The 19,983-nt window shown below is 39.6% G+C and overlaps 1 protein-coding gene across 5 annotated transcripts; it reads right to left on the bottom strand.

Annotated features, from left to right (window-relative positions):
* LOC133664581 (zinc finger protein OZF-like) lies at positions 1–11,526 on the bottom strand. Of its 5 annotated transcripts, XM_062069316.1 has the most exons (4): positions 11,478–11,525; positions 11,151–11,224; positions 9,037–9,108; positions 1–6,134 (listed from the first exon to the last, which is right to left on the bottom strand). In XM_062069316.1, the coding sequence occupies exons 3-4, from the start codon at positions 9,076–9,078 to the stop codon at positions 4,737–4,739; spliced, it is 1,440 nt and encodes a 479-aa protein (XP_061925300.1). In that variant the 5' UTR covers positions 9,079–9,108; positions 11,151–11,224; positions 11,478–11,525; the 3' UTR covers positions 1–4,736. The 5 variants fall into 5 exon arrangements, with proteins under 5 accessions (XP_061925300.1, XP_061925299.1, XP_061925301.1 ...); XM_062069315.1 differs by lacking the exon at positions 11,151–11,224 and having other exon boundaries at positions 11,478–11,526; XM_062069317.1 differs by lacking the exon at positions 11,151–11,224 and having other exon boundaries at positions 9,037–9,156.
* Positions 11,527–19,983: the final 8,457 nt, after the last annotated feature.

Genomic DNA, 19,983 nt, shown 5'->3' on the forward strand with positions numbered 1-19,983 from the left:
CTGAATATGGGTTGAAAATGATTTGCAAATCATTGTATTACGTTTATATTTACATCTAACACAATTTCCCAACTCATATGGAAACGGGGTTTGTATGTTGTTACTGTAACATTTGTTACTATTAATGTAATATTTTCACTTGGCTTAACACATGCAGCTCAGGACTTAACATTTTTTATAAGTAAGCTCTGCTTACTAGGCTGATTTTGATTACTTTTATCATTGAACTACTGTAAGCCTAGCTTCTAATATGTATGCACTTTTTTTTTAAACAAAAAATTGTTTCTGTTTTATATAATATAAACATGATCTCGGATACATGTATCAAAACTGCTGAAATATTATATTTTGGACAAATCCAGTGTACCTCTGTTCCCCTGTCTGGTTACATTTGCAGTACAGGGAGCTGATATAGAAAATCTGCCAAAATAATGTAAATCACTGCACTCGAAAAGGCAGATGATTTGCTTTAGTGACCCCAGAAGAGGAAAGCTCAAAGGACAAAAGTTATATAGTGTTGACAAAGAAACGTTGTTGTCTTGTTATAGAACACAATGTTGGTTCCAATAAAATTTGGTCAAACCTGGCGATACGTTAGAGTGGCTGAAACCGAAGGGGGTTTTGACGATTTTGGCACGTTTAGTAAGAGTCAACACTATTTTATTCTTACTCCTTTAATTTTCCCTTTTGGTAACATCAGGAAAACATTTGATCTTCTCAGTGACTGTTTTAGAAAATTGAAAGCAGTAGCATAGCAGTACCAAAACATACATAAATACAGAACCTCAATGTATACCAGAATGGCCTCTAAACACCAGTGGTTCTCAAATTTTTCGCACTAAGTACTACCGTATTTTCCGGACTATAGAGCGCACCGGTATAAGCCACACCCACTAAACTTTAGGATGTTTTTCCAATATATTAGCCGCACCGGACTACAAGCCGCAGATGTATATGTTGTGAAATTAGTTATTTACATATTTTTATATTAACTAATCTTAACAACGCTCGCTTCCTAATGACAGCACGTACAAATATGCATGAAACCACTCCTACAGAGATTCTACTTCCGGTTCAAAGCTTTAAACAGTGGGAATTCACATTCACCTACAGTAGCCGCACCTGCAGTGGGCAAGCTCAACTAAGAGATGGTGCCACAGCACAAACAATAACACACCATTCAATTGTCTTTGCATGTGATTAATGAAAACTATCTGCTGTAAGGCTGCCAGTGAAGAAAAATCCAAAGCCGCAGGGTTCAAAGCGTTGGAAAAAAGTAGTGGCTTATTGTCCGGATTTTTCGGTTTATCCAGAAAATATTAGGTCGCAAGTACCACCAAGTGCTAACCGACAGATGACCAAAGACTAAATTAGGTCTTACTCTTTGTCAGGCCTGAGTCAGACATATGACTCAGATGCAGAGTGGGGAACAACCTGGCAGACTTTTATTTTGAAAGGTTCACTTTTCACCTCTTGAATCAGGGCAATAAAACAACAGCTATAAATTCTGATAACTGTTTTCACAAAAAGTGAAAAAACAGAAAATCACTCCGAAAGGAGGAAACAAAAATATCAATCTCTAACTACACCAGCGAGGAATCTAACTATGAAATTTAAACAATAAAAAAAACGCTCCAAAAGGAGGGAGGAATAAAGGGCTATAGAACTTCTCCACTGTTTCTGGTCTAGAAAAATAATTACCGGTAACAAAAAATTACTGAAAAATAAGGAAAAGAAGGAACTGTAAAAATAAACTGAAGTCACCACTTCAACTTGACACCTTTATAAACCAAAAATCACTTTGCTTAAGAGGAGAAAAGGAAAACTCAATACCAACTTGAAAATTCAGGATCAGGATAACTGAAAACAGGACGAGACATGGCTTGGGCATGATGCTGGAGATGCACGATACAACGAGACATTCTGGTACAGAACAAAGGGAGACGCGGTCTATAAGGACATGTCTACACTAAGTCGTTTAACCCCTTAAACGAATAATTATTTACCCTAAGCCCCGTTTCAGCCACACTAAACCAGCGTTTAAGGTCCCCCTCCTCGGACAATTTTTTACACGGGTAAGTCAGTCGTGTAATTCTTGAATCTCCGGCACTTAGCTTTGTATGGACTCATTGGTCGTTTACAAAGTGAGTTCGGAGAGGAAGTGATGCCAGAAAGACCCCGCCCACACAGGAAGTGACGCCAGAAAGCCAGCGCCCCACACAGGAAAATACATCAGAAAGAACGCGCCACAGGCAGCTTCATAACAAAGATGAAGGCGGATGATCCAGACATGCCCGTGTTTCTCCTTCTTCTACATGTAGAGGCGCTTTTGGAAATCACAAATCAATACCTTAAGAGAAGGCAACGGGAGAGTGCAGCTATTCCGGATACAACACTTCTAAGACGGCAAGAGAACTTTATGATGTCCGATGTGAGTCTATTTACCAAAAAACTTGGTCCCTTCCTCCCGTGGATGTGATCGTGATAGGCAGTGTGTGACTATAAATATTGCTTTATGGATGTGACAGTGAAATGGCCAGGCAGCATGCATGATGCCTGCATCTTCGCTAGCTTAAAGATGGAACCACCCCCTCGTGTCCCAAACAACTGCTGGAAGATGAAGATCCGCTCCCTGGTTTTTTTTGGGGTGACCCAGCTTATCCCCTGACGACATATCTCACGAACGAATATCGCAACGGCGGAGTCAACCCACAACAACAATACTTTGGGTATTCTCTGTCTAGATTAATTGTTGTAAAATATTCATTATCGCATTGTCTACTTTCTCATGTCGATTAAAGGCCTACTGAAATTATTTTTTTTTATTTAAACGGGGATAGCAGATCCATTCTATGTGTCATACTTGATCATTTCGCGATATTGCCATATTTTTGCTGAAAGGATTTAGTATAGAACAACGACGATAAAGTTCACAACTTTTGGTCGCTGATAAAAAAAAGTAGCGTGACGTCACAGGAGGAAGGATTCCTCACAATTCCCCGTTGTTTACAATGGAGCGAGAGAGATTCGGACCGAGAAAGCGACGATTACCCCATTAATTTGAGCGAGGTTGAAAGATTCGTGGATGAGGAACGTTGGAGTGAAGGACTAGAGAGGCAGTGCAGGGTGTATCTTTTTTCGCTCTGACCGTAACTTAGGTACAAGGGCTCATTGGATTCCACACACTCTCCTTTTTCTATTGTGGATCACGGATTTGTATTTTAAACCACCTCGGATACTATATCCTCTTGAAAATGAGAGTCGAGAACGCGAAATGGACATTCACAGTGACTTTTATCTCCACGACAATACATCGTTGACGCACTTTAGCTACGGAGCTAACGTGATAGCATCGGGCTCAAATGCAGATAGAAACAAAATTTTAAAAAAACCCTGACTGGAAGGATAGACAGAAGATCAACAATACTATTAAACCATGAACATGTAAATACACGGTTAATAATTTCCAGCTTGGCGAAGCTTAACAATTGAAGCTAACTTAGCTACGTAGTTAACGTGACAGCATCAGGCTCAAATGCAGATAGAAACAAAATTTAAAAAAAACCTGACTGGAAGGATAGACAGAAGATCAACAATACTATTAAACCATTAACATGTAAATACACGGTTAATAATTTCCAGCTTGGCGAAGCTTAACAATTTAAGCTAACCACGGAGCGGCGGCGGGCGTTGTAGCTTTCAACGACACCCCGGCCGCCATCAGAGTCGGCAAGAAACATATATTTCCCCAGAGTTACGTACGTGACATGCACATAGCGACACGCACGTATGGGCAAGCGATCAAATGTTTGGAAGCCAAAGCTGTACTCACGGTAGTGCGTCTTCTATCCAACTCAAACACAACACAACCTCCTGATTGTGTTGCTGTAGTCTGCCGCTAATACACTGATCGCACCTAAAACTTTCTTCTTTGCAGTCTCCATTGTCCATTAAACAAATTGCAAAAGATTCACCAACACAGATGTCCAGAATACTGTGGAATTGTTCGATGAAAACAGAGTAGTTTGTATGGTGACACATTGGGTACGAATACTTCCGTTGCCGTCGTGACGTCACGCGCATACGTCATCATACATAGACGTTTCCAACCGGAAGTTTAGCGGGAAATTTAAAATTGCACTTTATAAGTTAACCCGGCCGTATTGGCATGTGTTGCAATGTTAAGATTTCATCATTGATATATAAACTATCAGACTGCGTGGTCGGTAGTAGTGGCTTTCAGTAGGCCTTTAAATGTGTGCAAAAAAGTTAATCAAGTCAGCAATATTTACTTTTGTGTTTGTATTTATTTTAGATTGAACAATACTTTGTCATGATGTTTGGAGGGTATGTGTCCGGCAGATTTTTGTCAAAGTGGCCCACTTTCTTCAAACCCAGGATCCTGATGGACTGTAAAAATCCAGTCTTTAATAATCCCGTAGAAGAGCTCCTGGCTGCACAAAACCCTGACGGACATGGTAAGCTTAACCAGTTATTAAACTAAATTATTGCTCAATATTCTGCCATCTTATAGTTTCCTCTTTTCTTTTAGGCTGGGACAATGACCTCCCAAGCATTCTACTTTTGGTTCACATACTTCTGCCTACTTCCAAAGGTCATAAGAAGAGAGCAACAATTAGCTCCTCTGAGGCTGTAAACCATCTTGAAGGATATCTGCAGGTAAAATGATAAGCAGTGTTCCAATGCAATGGATGAAAAAATATATATGTTGTACCTTATAGCCCTGTTGTATGACCCGGGCTCAACAGATTTTCTCCAGTGTGTATTCTCATGTGTTGTTTGTAATTTCGACTTCGTGCAAAACTTGATTCACACACAGAACAGGAAAAAGGTTTTTCTCCAGTATGTGTTCTTGTGTGCTCTTTCATGTTTTCCTTCCTTGTAAAAGATAAGCCACAGATTGAACAAGAAAAAGGTTTTTCTCCTGTGTGTGTTCTCATGTGGGTTTTCAAATGTTCACCTCGGACAAAACTTGTATTACACACAGAACACTTAAAAAGGTTTCCTCCAGTGTGTCCTTTCAGGTGTTTTTTCAAATCTTGACTTCGTGCATACCTTAAATCACACACAGAACATGAAAAAGGTTTTTCTCCGGTGTGTGTTCTTGTGTGCTCTTTCAAACTGGCCTTTCTTGTAAAAGATAAGCCACAGATTGAACAGGAAAAGGGTTTTTCTCCCGTGTGTATTTTCATGTGTCTTTTCAAGTTGTCCTTGTGTACAAAACCTGTTCCACACACTGAGCAGGAAAAAGGTTTAACTCCAGTGTGTGTTCTCATGTGTTTTTTCAAACTTGCACTCTGTGTGAAAAATACACCACACACTGAACAAGAAAAAGGTTTTTCTCCTGTGTGTGTTCTCATGTGGGTTTTCAAATCTTCACCTCGGACAAAACTTGAATTACACACAGAACATTTCAAAATGTTCTCCCCAGTGTGTCTTTTCATGTGTAATTTCAAACATTGACTTCGTGCATACCTTGAATCACACACAGAACACGAAAAAGGTTTGTCTCCTTTGTGTGTTCTTGTGTGCTCTTTCATATTTTCCTTCCTTGTAAAAGATAAGCCACAGATTGAACAAAAAAAAGGTTTCTCTCCAGTGTGTATTCTCGTGTGTCTTTTCAGATGACTATGGTATTTGAAGGTTTTGTCACAGTGAGAACATTTGAAGTGAGTGTTGTCAGTGTGACATGTCTTATCATCTTTAGAGTCTTCATCATCAGTGTCAGGAGAGTGTGACGTTGTGTCCTCACTATCTGATAGTGGAGCTAAGAGCTTGTCTGCTTGTGATCCTCCACAGTGGTCTCCATCAGCTTCTGTTGTCATGTGTTGTGTTGAGCTGCTGCTTGGAGGCTCCGCCTCTCTCTTCTCCTCACTTTTACCTTTGACCTCATCATCTTCACTCTTCACAATCACAACAAACACTGGGAACTCCACCAGTCCTTGAAGATGCTCTCCCTCCTGACTGATGCTGTGTTCCTCCTCTTCCTCTTTAAAGCGGGGGTTCAATGGGTCCTTGTCTTTCTCTTTAAATGAAGAGGGCTGTGGCTCCTCCTGCTGCATCCTAAAGCTCCCCTTCTTTTGCTCAGGGATAAAGAGTTTCTTCACAGACGTCTGCAGGACACAAGACAAACACATTCTTTAAAAACGTCCAGGTTTGCTCAGTCACACGAGGCATTCAGTAAGTTTACAAGTACTAAAGAACACCCTTCCTGAGTACCTCAGGGCCTCATAGACGGTGGATGCTTTTAAAATAGGGCTAAAAACCCACCCTTAAAAAAAAAAGTACATACCGTATTTTCCGCACCATAAGCCGCACCTAAAAACCACAATTTTTGTCAAAAGCAGACAGTGCGGCTAATAACCCGGTGCGCCTTATATATGGATTAATATTCATATTTATTTTCATAAGGTTTAGGTCTCGCAACTACGGTAAACAGTCGCCATATTTTTTCCCCGTAAAAGAGGAAGCGCTTCTTCTTCTACGGTAAGCAACCGCCCCATAGAAGAGGAAGCGCTTCTTCTTCTACTGTAAGCAACCGCCAAGGTGAGCACCCGCCCCCGTAGAAGAAGAAGCTCGCGGATATTTAATTTCATTAGTTTTTCTGTAAAGACAACAAAATGTCTCCTACTAAGAGACACGCGTACAAGGTTCCACTGACTTTTGATATTCATGTGAACCGCACTGTGGATACAACGGGAGCACGTACGGTGAATATTCGCACCACAGAGAATGAGAAGTCGTCCTACTATGATTCTAGCTTGCCATGCTAACGGCCAGAAACTTCCACCCACGGTGATATTCAAAAGGAAGACCTTGCCAAAAGAGAACTTTCCAGCCGGCGTCATCATAAAAGCTAACTCGAAGGGATGGATGGATGAAGAAAAGATGAGCGAGTGGTTGATAGTCGTTTACGCGAAGACACCGGGTGACTTTTTTCACGCAGCGCCGTTCCTGTTGATCTACGACTGCATGCGCGTCCACATCACAGATGGTGTCAAAAAACAAGTGAAGCACACCGAAGAAGAATAATTCGAGGGATTTGTAGATGAGTAATAACTTCAGAAAGTGAGCTTTAAATGTTTATTTTGTGTGTTGTGTGACACTAACGTATGAGCAACGTTGAGTTATTGATGTTGCTATTGCTCTGCACTATTTTGAGTGTTACTATTTTTGTGATTGCACATTTGCACATTACATTTTGGGAGTGAACAGAGTTGTTAGAACGCTGGTTTGTAATATATTATTAAAGTTTGACTGACCTATCTGACTGTTTTGTTGACATTCCCTTTAGCGTAGCGTAGGTGCGGCTAATAGCACGGGGCGGCTAACAGGTAAACAAAGTTTTGAAATATGCCGTTCATTAAACGTGCGGCTAATAACACGGGGCGCCTTATGGTGCGGAAAATACGGTAGTTAATTTTTGATATTGTTTTTTACTTTTGCTGGAATGCTTGAACTCTGTATCACTTTGAGATGTGTTTTTCAAATGTAAAGTGCAATACAAATAAAGTCTATTATTATTACATTTACAAAACCCAAAACCAGTGAAGTTGGCAAGTTGTGTAAATCGTAAATAAAAACAGAATACAATGATTTGCAAATCCTTTTCAACCTACATTCAATTGAATAGACTGCAAAGACAAGATATTTAATGTTCGAACTGAGAAACGTCATTTTTTTTGCAAATAATCATTAGCTTAGAATTTAATGGCAGCAACACATTGCTGCCATTGCCACTGTGTTACATGGCCTTTCCTTTTAACAACACTCAGTAAATGTTTGGGAACTGAAGAGAACAATTTTTAAAGCTTTTCAGGTGGAATTCTTTCCCATTCTTGCTTGATGTACAGCTTAAGTTGTTTAACAGTCCGAGGGTCTCCGTTGCGGTAATTTAGGCTTCATAATGCGCCACACATTTTCAATGGGAGACAGGTCTGGACTACAGGCAGGCCAGTCTAGTACCTGCACACTTTTACTACGAAGCCACGCCGTTATAAACACGTGGCTTGGCATTGTCTTGCTGAAATAAGCAGGGGCGTCCATGAAAAAGACCTTGCTTGGATGGCAACATATGTTGCTCCAAAACCTGTATGTACCTTTCAGCATTAATGGTGCCTTCACAGATGTGTAAGTTTGCCTTGGGCAGCAATACACCCCCATACCATCCCAGATGCTGGCTTTTGAACTTTGCACATATAACAGTCTGGATGGTTCTTTTCCTCTTTGTTCCGGAGGACACGACGTCCACATTTTCCAAAAACAATTTCAAATGTGGACTCGTCAGACCACAGAACACTTTAGATGAGCTCGGGCCCAGCGAAGCCGGCGGCGTTTCTGGGTGTTGTTGATAAATGGCAATCGCTTCGCATAGTAGAGTTTTAACTTGCACTTCCAGATGTAGTGACAAACTGTAGTTACTGACAGTGGTTTTCTGAAGTGTTCCTGAGCCCATGTGGTGATATCCTTTACATATTGATGTCGCTTGTTGATGCAGTACCGCCTGAGGGATCGAAGGTCTGTATTATTCGCTTACATGCAGTGATTTCTCCAGATTCTCTGAACATTTTGATGATAATACGGACCGTAGATGGTGAAATCCCTAAATTCCTTGCAATAGCATGTTGAGAAATGTTGTTCTTAAACTGTTCGACAATTTTCTCGCGCATTTAAAGTACAAGTTAAAGTACCAATGATTGTCACACACACACTAGGTGTGGCAAAATTATTCTCTGCATTTGACCCATCACCCTTGATCACCCCCTGAACTGTGGGGTGTCTTGAAACAGCCACACCACAATTTTTCAGAGAGTCCTGTATTTCAGCTGAAGTTATTTGTGGATTTTTCTTCGCATCTCGAACAATTGTTCTGGCAGTTGTGGCTGAAATCTTTGCTGGTCTACCTGAATCCCTCATTTTCCACTTCTTAATCAGTGTTTGAACACTGTTGATTGGCATTCTCAATTCCTTGGATATCTTTTTATACCCCTTTCCTGTTTTATGCAGTTCAATTACCTTTTCTCGCAGATCCTTTGACAATTCTTTTGCCTTCCCCATGACTCAGAATCCAGAAACATCTGTGCAGCACTGGATGAAAGATGCAATGGTCTGTCAGAAGCCCAGAAACTCGCTGACCTTTTATACACACACATTCATTACAAACAAACATGTCACAGGTGAGGATTGGAACCTTGATTAGCCATTCAAACCTGTTTGTGTCAACTTTTGTGCATATTATCAGATCAAAGTCACTGGGGTATGTAAACTTTTGATCAGGGTCATTTGGGTACTTTCTTTTGTAATTTTGATTTAAAAAGAGTAAACACAGTTGTTTGCCAATGAATAGCTTCACACAACCATTAAGCATGAGTGGAAGAAAGGTTTTTGTGTTATCATTCATATTCTCTGAAGAATGGCCAAGAAATCATAAATTCTCCCAGGGTATGTAAACTTATGAGCACAACTGTATATAATGTAACAAGAACATGAATGTGATGTGATTAAATAATCTTAATACTGCCCTGACGTCATGATTGTGTTCGGGATTTCCCCTTTAAAGGGCAAAGTTCTCCCAGGTTATTTTGTCCAATTGACTATCTGTATAAAGTGATGGAACTAAAATTAAAGTTGAACAATTTATTCTACAAATGGACTGGGATATGCAACTCATTTTTACAGGTAGTTAAATTTGACAGTTGCAAGACCACGTTGCAAATACCAGACGGAATGCATCATCCTCATAAGACAACCCAACTTCTTATACACAATATTAGGGATGATACTCGAAACCGGTTTTCCCGGTTGTTCGATAAGAAAAGAACCGAGTCCTCGGACTCGAATCCCTTTTTGAGAACCGGTACCCGTTATCGAGACCACTATAGTAAAGAAAATAGTTGGTTCTTTATTCGAATCCCTCGGAACGAATCCCGTCCCGACCAGAAATGCTCCGTGTGACATCACAAGAAATGGCGTCACGTAGCTCAGTCATTAGGCGCAGATAGCGAAAGCAGGAAAAAAATGGACGGGAAAAAGCGCTCCAAGGTGTAATAAAGTTCAAAACAAAAGGTATAATCCAATGAATAACTTTACTGAGAGATTTGAGCAGGTTACAAACACATGAACACTTTTACGACCAACCGGAAACATTGCAACCAGGCTAGCAACGCACCTCGTTTACGGCAGCTGTCGCAACATTCTTAAAGCAACCGCAGCACATACATATATATACAACACATCTCCCTTTTTGAACTTTTGTTTTTCTTTCCTTGTAAACAAAACAAAATCACACTGTATATGTGTTGTCTGTCTAATTATAAATAATGCAGACGAGGCGTGTTGGCTGAGTTCTTGACGTTTGGGTGACGACATGCAACACTTTTCGGGGCTACCGCGCATGCTCGTCACTCACGTTGCATGCTGGGTAGTGTAGTTGTTATATTCCCTAGCTCATCACATCTTAAATAATGTTAACTCAATAAATTGTATTTCTTTTTTTAGCTTTAACTTTTCATTTTTTAGCATTGTAACCACATTTGCAAACAACTTTTCTCTTCATAGAATTTTCTTTCAATAAAGAAATAAAGTGCAAAAATGTCAAAGCATCCTAACAAACAGTTAAGTCAAATAGCAGCAGAAGTGCACTTTTTGGAGAGCTGTATTATTTTCAGTTTTGTGCCCAAGGGACTGATTTTATTTAACACTATATTATTATTTATACACCTATAGTGATCACAGAGACAGGTTGTTTTCGTTTTACTGTATATATTTGTCTTTCTGAAAAATCCCACTTAATACACTTTGGGTAACAACAGTCAATATTTATTTATTTTATTTTATTTTTTTAGGGGGGTAACAGTCAATATTTATTTATTTTTTAGATTAAATTGTTTTCTAATATAATAAAAGTGAGCTTTTGTTAAACCAAATATTGTGTGTTTTTTTCCATATACAACAACCTATCTGGACTCGAAAAGAGAATCGATAAGGAATCGGTTCGATAAGAGGATTCGATAATAGACTCGAACTCGATAATTTCTTATCAAACATCATCCCTACACAATATATTGAAGAAAAGTGTTAATAATCAAATATAAAGATAGTAAAGATGTGAGAGTAAGAAGTAAACAAACCTGTTCTGTGTAACGCAACTTGATGTTTCTTGAAAACAGCGTCCAGTAATTCATCCTCATACTTTGCGATCGTTCTTTCGCACATTTTCACACAATCACAACACTTTACACTCACATTTGATCTCTACTTAGCGATGTGTTGATAACGTCCGCGTCTCTTTGTTAGCAGCTAACAAGCTAGTTTAAGCTAAGATAGCAAGCACAAGAAGAGTCAAATCTCACTCAGACTATACAGATAACAATTAATAACAATGTTTAATCTATTAAACGATATATATGTGTGTATGTACGCAAAGATAAAAACAATTACAGAACGATAATGCTTACGTTTAGGCCTTCTCCGTCAAACGCCATCTTGCTTTTCCGAACGGTCAGTGCACGCATGCGCGAAAGCTACGTCTTCTTCTTTGAATTTTCTGGCGGGTTGCAGCCGCAACTTAGAAGGTGCATACCGCCACCTACTGTACCGGGGTATGTAGAATGGGCTCGTTGTGTATTAATTGATCATTATTTTAATTTTGACAGAAAAAAAAAAAATTAATGCAACTGCAGTTTTACTTAAAGGCCTACTGAAATGAAATGTTCTTATTTAAACGGGGATAGCAGATCCATTCTATGTGTCATACATGATCATTTCGCGATATTGCCATATTTTTGTTGAAAGGATTTAGTAGAAAACATCGACGATAAAGTTTTGGTCGCTGATAAAAAAGCCTCGCCTGTGCCAGAAGTAGAGTGACGTCGCAGGTTGAAGGGCTCCTCACATTTGCACATTGTTTACACCAGCAGCGAGAGCGATTCGGACTGAGAAAGCGACGATTACCCCATTAATTTGAGCGAGGATGAAAGATTTGTGGATGAGGAACGTGAGAGTGAAGGATTAGAGTGCAGTGCAGGACGTATCTTTTTTCGCTCTGACCGTAACTTAGGTCCAATGAGTGTCACACATACACTAGGTGTGGCGGAATTATTCTCTGCATTTGACCCATCACCCTTGATCAACCGCTGGGAGGTGAGGGGAGCAGTGAGCAGCAGCAGTGGCCGCGCCCGGGAATCATTTTTGGTGATTTAACCCCCAATTCCAACCCTTGATGCTGAGTGCCAAGCAAAAAAACTGTGATGAGGTGGCGACTTGTCCAGGGTGTACCCCGCCTTCCGCCCGATTGTAGCTGAGATAGGCTCCAGCGCCCCCCGCAACCCCGAAGGGAATAAGCGGTAGCAAATGGATGGATGGATATCAATATGAATCAATTTTTTTATTTTTTATTAAATGGTTGGGGACCATTGATTTATATGGTTCTTACATGGCATATGTTGCTAGCACTTTATGGATGGTAGATTTTTGCTAAAATGACAAAAAACCTCTGCAGGGATGCTTCTTCTTGGTCAGTGTATGTTTTGGTAAATGAATTTCCTTTTTATAAATGGTCATTTGAAAATACATTTAAAAAAAATAATGTGACTGGTTTATTTGAATTTCGTTTCAAAATACAAAAAAGAAAATTGAAAAACCAAATGTTTCCTTTTTTTGATGTTGAAAAGCAATAACTGAATATATAAAAAAAAACAGTTACATTTTTATGTTATATTGTATATAAAAAAAAAAATTCTAGTAAATAGAAAACGGTCCGTGTACCTTCCTTCCGTTCATTCTATTTCCAATCCTGAAACGCGAATCAAAAAACAAAATTAGGGCCGTTTTTCGATTTTTATTATATATGGCAAATTTTAAAAAAACAAAAAAAGAATGGGTCCCATTTTTTTTTATAGTCTTTGGTACATACTTGCCAACCCTCCCGAATTTTCCGGGAGACTCCCGAATTCCAGTGCCTCTCCCGAAATTCTCCCGATTTCCACCCGGACAACAATATTGGGGGCGTGCCTTAAAGGCACAGCCTTTAGCGTCGTCTCTCACCTGAAAAGGAGACTATTATATATGTCTCCGTTATCCATAGGTTTATCTATAACCCATAAAGTAGGCAGGCACGGAAATATTTCTCAGCGTGTGTTTATTCCAACCGGCACGTTAATACACTGACACACAACAGCCGGATTCCCATCATGCATTGCTTCAAAACTACGGCAAGTTGTAATATCCAAAATTTCCAGCCGACAAACAATATTGGGGGCGTACCTTAAAGGCACTGCCTTTAGCGTCCTCTCACCTGAAAAGGAGACTATTATATATGTCTCTGTTATCCATAGGTTTATCTATAACCCATAACACGGTGGCCGAATGGATATAGTCACTCATGAACGGTCAGATTGATTGATTGATAGATTGAAACTTTAATTAGTAGATTGCACAGTTCAGTACATATTCCGTACAATTGACCACTAAATGGTAACACCCGAGAGAAGCACAAGGTGGCGGCAACGCAGTATTATGGGCCACCTTGCAAGCAACATCCCGTTCTCATTTGCAGATGTTTTCAACAAATCCGTGAAGGATATGTTCCCGGATTCAGAGATCGCTCGCCAGTACTCAAATGGCATATATATATATATATATATATATATATATATATATATATATATATATATATATATATATATATATATATATATATATATATATATATATATATATATATATATATATATATATATATATATATATATATATATATATATATATATATATATATGTATATATATATATATATATATATATATATATATATATATATATATATATATATATATATATATATATATATATAAATAATTTCAGTGAATTGTAGCTATAAATATACTACTCCCCCTTAACCCCGCCCCCGCCCCTGGCCCCCCAACCCACCCCACAATCTCCCGAATTCGGAGGTCTCAAGGTTGGCAAGTATGCTTTGGTATGACTCGGCCGGGGTTTGAACTCATGTAATAGTGTGATGTTGTTGCGCTATATTATGAACTAGACAGGGTGTTATATTTTATTTTGAAGAACCGGATGTCCGGTGCAGGAAGTGTCTTTGCTGTTTTTTCGATTGTTTTACTTCCTCTTCCTTCGGACTTTTCAATGAGAAGGTAATAGTTCTTCACTGCTCCGTGTTTCTTCATATTGTAAATATTCTTCCTAAACGTTCTAGATACTTTAAAAGTTAACCCAATAATGTTGTGTACGTGTACAAGTGATGTGTTTAAAGTAATTTTTATGCACAATTTCGTTTATTTAGAAGTAGAGCGTCGACTGTGTGAATTGTTTGGTAGTATTTACACGTGGTATTTACTTCACACAGGAGCAGATATCACTCCGCCCGAAAGTTGTGACCTGTGTGTGTGTGTGTGTGTGTGTGTGTGTGTGTGTGTGTGTGTGTGTGTGTGTGTGTGTGTGTGTGTGTGTGTGTGTGTGTGTGTGTGTGTTTCGTGTTTCCAACACAGTTATGTGGATTTGTGCATTATTATTATTTTGTGATAAAACGTTTCTGTTAATGTAATTTAAGTTATTATTATTTTTATATGAATGAATGTTTGTTACTTTCTCTTCCTTCGGACTTTTCAATGAGAAGGAGCAGATATCACTCCGCCCGAAAGTTGTGACCTGTGTGTGTGTGTGTTTCGTGTTTCCAACACAGGTTCTCAATAAATACTGGAATGACGGCATGGCGAAGTGTCCTTTATTTTAAAAAACTACACAACGCAGAATGAGACTCACTACACTCACAACCTACCAATCATTATCTTCTATACCCTATTATTAATAGTTATGCTAAACAAATTCATATCTATCTATATGTGATTATTACCACTATTCTTAAATATATTTATTGGATTTAAATGACGTCATGTCCGGCTCATTAAATATGCGTGGTGGTCAAGCCAGCGTCTGTTCACAATGGGTACTAGGCGCCATTTAGCCTTTCTTGAAGAAAAATGCCCCATGATTGTGTTGTTTTCGGCTGTACGAACCGTTCAAATCGCCAAAAAACTGAAATGTTTCTTCAGAGTTCCCCGAGAGGTCATCAAGAAGGGCAGAAGAGTGCGAGATTTTAGGAAATTCGACGTCGAAAAAGTGGCACGCACTTCGGTCCAAGGAAGCAGAATGGAAGAATGCACACGTAGGCAGAGATTGATTGATTGATTGAAACTTTTATTAGTAGATTGCACAGTACAGTACATATTCCGTACAATTGACCACTAAATGGTAACACCCGAATACGTTTTTCAACTTGTTTAAGTCGGGGTCCACGTAAATCAATTCATGGTACAAATATATACTATCATCATAATACAGTCACCACACAAGTTAATCATCAGAGTACATACATTGAATTATTTACAATACGGAGGGTGGGATGAGGAGGGTTTGGTTGATATCAGCACTTCAGTCATCAACAATTGCATCATCAGAGAAATGGACATTGAAACAGTGTAGGTCTGACTTGGTAGGATATGTACAGCGAGCAGAGAACATAGTGGGTTCAGATAGCATAAGAACAAGTATATACATTAGAAATACATTTGATTATTTACAATCCGGGGAGGTGGGATGTAGTGGGGGGAGGGTGTTAGTCAGGGGTTGAAGGGAGTGCATTCTATATTGATGTGGCATAGAAGGAGAATGAGTTAAGACAGACCTAGGCATTGTACGGCCCGCGGGCCGCATCCGGCCCTTTGCGCATCCCTGTCCGGCCCGCGTGAGGCCAATCATAAATTACAAAATAAATTTCAAAAAGTATCTATGTCGAGTGTGCAATACAACGGTGCTGCTTTTGTTTTGAAAAGCGTTATTTGTATTACTTCCGTGTGGACGTATGCGCGTGTGCGATTGTGAGTGAATTGAACGGCGCAATTACAAATTACAAAATAAAGTTTAAAAAACATCTATGTCGTGCGCGCAATACAACTGTGCTGCTTTTATTTTGAAATGTGTTATTTATGCCGTATGTCCGGGGGGAACCTGTGAGTGAAGGTGCATAGAGACAAGTGATGAGACGCTAAAAAAAGAAAAGTTGATGAGGATTGGCGTGTTTCCAACAAGACATGGACTGCCAAGTATTTCTTTACATAAATTAATGGTAAAGCCGTGTGCTTAATGTGTGGTAGACAGCTTGCTGTGTTTGAATATCATTTGAATCGCCACTACACGAAGAAACACGAGGGAAAATACCGGAATGTGTCTGATGAAGCGCGCGCAAGGGAGGCTGATGCGTTGATGGTAAAACTGCAAACCCAACAAGGACTTTGTGCCATATTTCACACCCCCAGAGATGCAGCCGTCAGGACAAGTTTCGTCATTTCTCACAAAAGCGCCAGAAAAAGTAAGGCGTTTTCTGACGGAGAGTTTATTAAGGAGTGCTTATTGGACTTTGTTGCGCTGATAATGCCCGGAGACATGGACTGTTTTTCGCTAACTTTGGATGAGAGCTCTGATGCAGTCAATTAAAGAGACAACCACAGGTAATGACTTGTTCACAGAAGTAAATGCGTGTTGGGACAAGCTGGCAGGTGTGACAATCCAATCCACTTTATTTATATAGCACATTTAAATAAATGATAAATGGGTTATACTTGTATAGCGCTTTTCTACCTTCAAGGTACTCAAAGCGCTTTGACAGTATTTCCACATTTACCCATTCACACACACATTCACACACTGATGGCGGGAGCTGCCATGCAAGGCGCTAACCAGCAGCCATCAGAGGCAAAGGGTTAAGTGTCTTGCCCAAGGACACAACGGACGTGACTAGGAAGGTAGAAGGTGGGAATTGAACCCCAGTAACCAGCAACACTCCGATTGCTGGCACAGCCACCCTACCAACTTCGCCACGCAACAAAATGTTTCCAAAGTGCTGCACAACAATATTACAAACAATATTCAAATATTATCCTTAGCTCTACCAATGACTGAATAAAAAGAAAAAACAATTACATATAAAACCAATATAAAATAAATATGATTAAAAACTATTTTAAACAACAGATGGTTGTCCAAATCTGATGGGGAAAAATGTTGGATAATGCAGGATAAAGTGACCATCAAAAGCAATCTGCTTTTGTATAAAGTTAAGTTAGGTTAAATTAAATTATTATTATTATTATTAATTATTATTATTATTATCATCATTATTATTTATCTTACGGTATATCAAAAATAATATTGAGCAAAATTTAATTGAAATATTGTCGTGTGGCCCTCCAGCAGTGCTCGGGTTGCTTATGTGGCCCCCGGTGAAAATTAATTGCCCACCCCTGAGTTAAGACCTTTGTTAGATCGGAATCTGGGTTTAAGGTGGTTTGTGGAGCTCCCCCTGGTGTTGTGGTTATGGCGGTCATTTACGTTAAAGGCCTACTGAAATGAATTTTTTTTATGTGTCATACTTGATCATTTCGCGATATTGCCATATTTTTGCTGAAAGGATTTAGTATAGAACAACGACGATAAAGATTGCAACTTTTGGTATCTGATAAAAAAAGGCTTGCCCCTACCGGAAGTAGCGTGACGTAGTCAGTTGAACATATACGCAAAGTTCCCTATTGTTTACAATGATGGCCGCATGAAGTGAGAGAGATTCGGACCGAGAAAGCGACAATTTCCCCATTAATTTGAGCGAGGATGAAAGATTTGTGGATGAGTAAAGTGCAAGTGAAGGACTAGTGGGGAGTTGAAGCTATTCAGATAGGGAAGATGCTGTGAGAGCCGGGGGTGACCTGATATTCAGCTGGGAATGACTACAACAGTAAATAAACACAAGACATATATATACTCTATTAGCCACAACACAACCAGGCTTATATTTAATATGCCACAAATTAATCCTGCATAAAAACTCCTACATGTTTGTTATGCTAGCTCCTAGCTCCTCTGCTAGCTCCTAGCTCCATAGAACGCGCCAATACAATTCAAACACCTGATCAACAGACACAATCACTCAGCCCAAAAGACCGTTCACCTAACCCAAGGTTCATAAAGCTTATATATTTTTAAAAAGTTGCGTACGTGACGCGCACATACGGTCAAGCTATCAAATGTTTAGCAGCCAAGGCTGCATACTCACGGTACCTGATATTCAGCTGGGAATGACTACAACAGTAAATAAACATAAGACATATATATACTCTATTAGCCACAACACAACCAGGCTTATATTTAATATGCCACAAATTAATCCTGCATAAAAACACCTACGTGTTTGTTATGCTAGCTCCTAGCTCCTCTGCTAGCTCCTAGCTCCATAGAACGCGCCAATACAATTCAAACACCTGATCAACACACACAATCACTCAGCCCAAAAGACCGTTCACCTAACCCAAGGTTCATAAAGCTTATATATTTTTAAAAAGTTACGTACATACGCAAAAAAAAAGTTGCGCACATACGGTCAAGCTATCAAATGTTTAGCAGCCAAGGCTGCATACTCACGGTACCTGATATTCAGCTGGGAATGACTACAACAGTATATAAACACAAGACATATATATACTCTATTAGCCACAACACAACCAGGCTTATATTTAATATGCCACAAATTAATCCTGCATAAAAACACCTACGTGTTTGTTATGCTAGCTCCTAGCTCCTCTGCTAGCTCCTAGCTCCATAGAACACGCCAATACAATTCAAACACCTGATCAACACACACAATCACTCAGCCCAAAAGACAGTTCACCTAACCCAATGTTCATAAAGCTTATATATTTTTAAAAAGTTACGTACGTGACGCGCACATAAGGTCAAGCTATCAAATGTTTAGCAGCCAAGGCTGCATACTCACGGTACCTGGTATTCAGCTGGGAATGACTACAACAGTAAATAAACACAAGACATATATTTACTCTATTAGCCACAACACAACCAGGCTTATATTTAATATGACACAAATTAATCCTGCATAAAAACACCTATGTCTTTGTTATGCTAACTCCTAGCTCCTATGCTAGCTCCTAGCTCCATAGAACACGCCAATACAATTCAAACACCTGATCAACACACACAATCACTCAGCCCAAAAGACCGTTCACCTAACCCAAGGTTCATAAAGCTTATATATTTTTAAAAAGTTACGTACATACGCAAAAAAAAAGTTGCGCACATACGGTCAAGCGATCAAATGTTTAGAAGCCAAAGCTGCATACTCACGGTAGCACGTCTGCGTCTTTGTCATCCAAATCAAAGTAATCCTGGTAAGAGTCTGTGTTGTCCCAGTTCTCTACAGGCGTCTGTGTATCGAAGTCAAAAGTCCTCCTGGTTAGAGTCTCTGTTATCCGAGTTCTTCCATCTTGACTGCATCTTTCGGGAATGTAAACAAAGACGCGCCGGCTGTGTACTGTTGTTGCTGACTTTGTTCAAAAATACGTCCGTTTCGCACCGACAACTTTCTTCTTTGCTTGCTCAGCTTCTTTCTCCATAATGCAATGAACATAATTGCAACAGATTCACGAACACAGATGTCCAGAATACTGTGGAATTATGAAATAAAAACAGAGCTTTTTTGTATTGTATTCAATGTGGAAGGCATACCTCTGTTCCCCGGGCTACGTCACGCGCATACGTCATCCTCAGAGGCGTTTCGAACCGGAAGTTTAGCGGCAAATTTAAAATGTCACTTTATAAGTTAACCCGGCCGTATTGGCATGTGTTATAATGTTAAGATTTCATCATTGATATATAAACTATCAGACTGCGTGGTCGGTAGTAGTGGGTTTCAGTAGGCCTTTAAGGAAGTAGTTTGACATGTACTTCGGCATCAGGGAGGTGTAGCGGATTTTATAGACTAGGCTCAGTGCAAGTTGTTTAACTCTGTCCTCCACCCTGAGCCAGCCAACTTTGGAGAAGTGGGTTGGAGTGAGGTGGGATCTGGGGTGGAGGTCTAAAAGTAACCTGACTAGCCTGTTC

This window comes from Entelurus aequoreus, linkage group LG14, assembly GCF_033978785.1.
Source record: "Entelurus aequoreus isolate RoL-2023_Sb linkage group LG14, RoL_Eaeq_v1.1, whole genome shotgun sequence".
NCBI lineage: Eukaryota > Metazoa > Chordata > Actinopteri > Syngnathiformes > Syngnathidae > Entelurus > Entelurus aequoreus.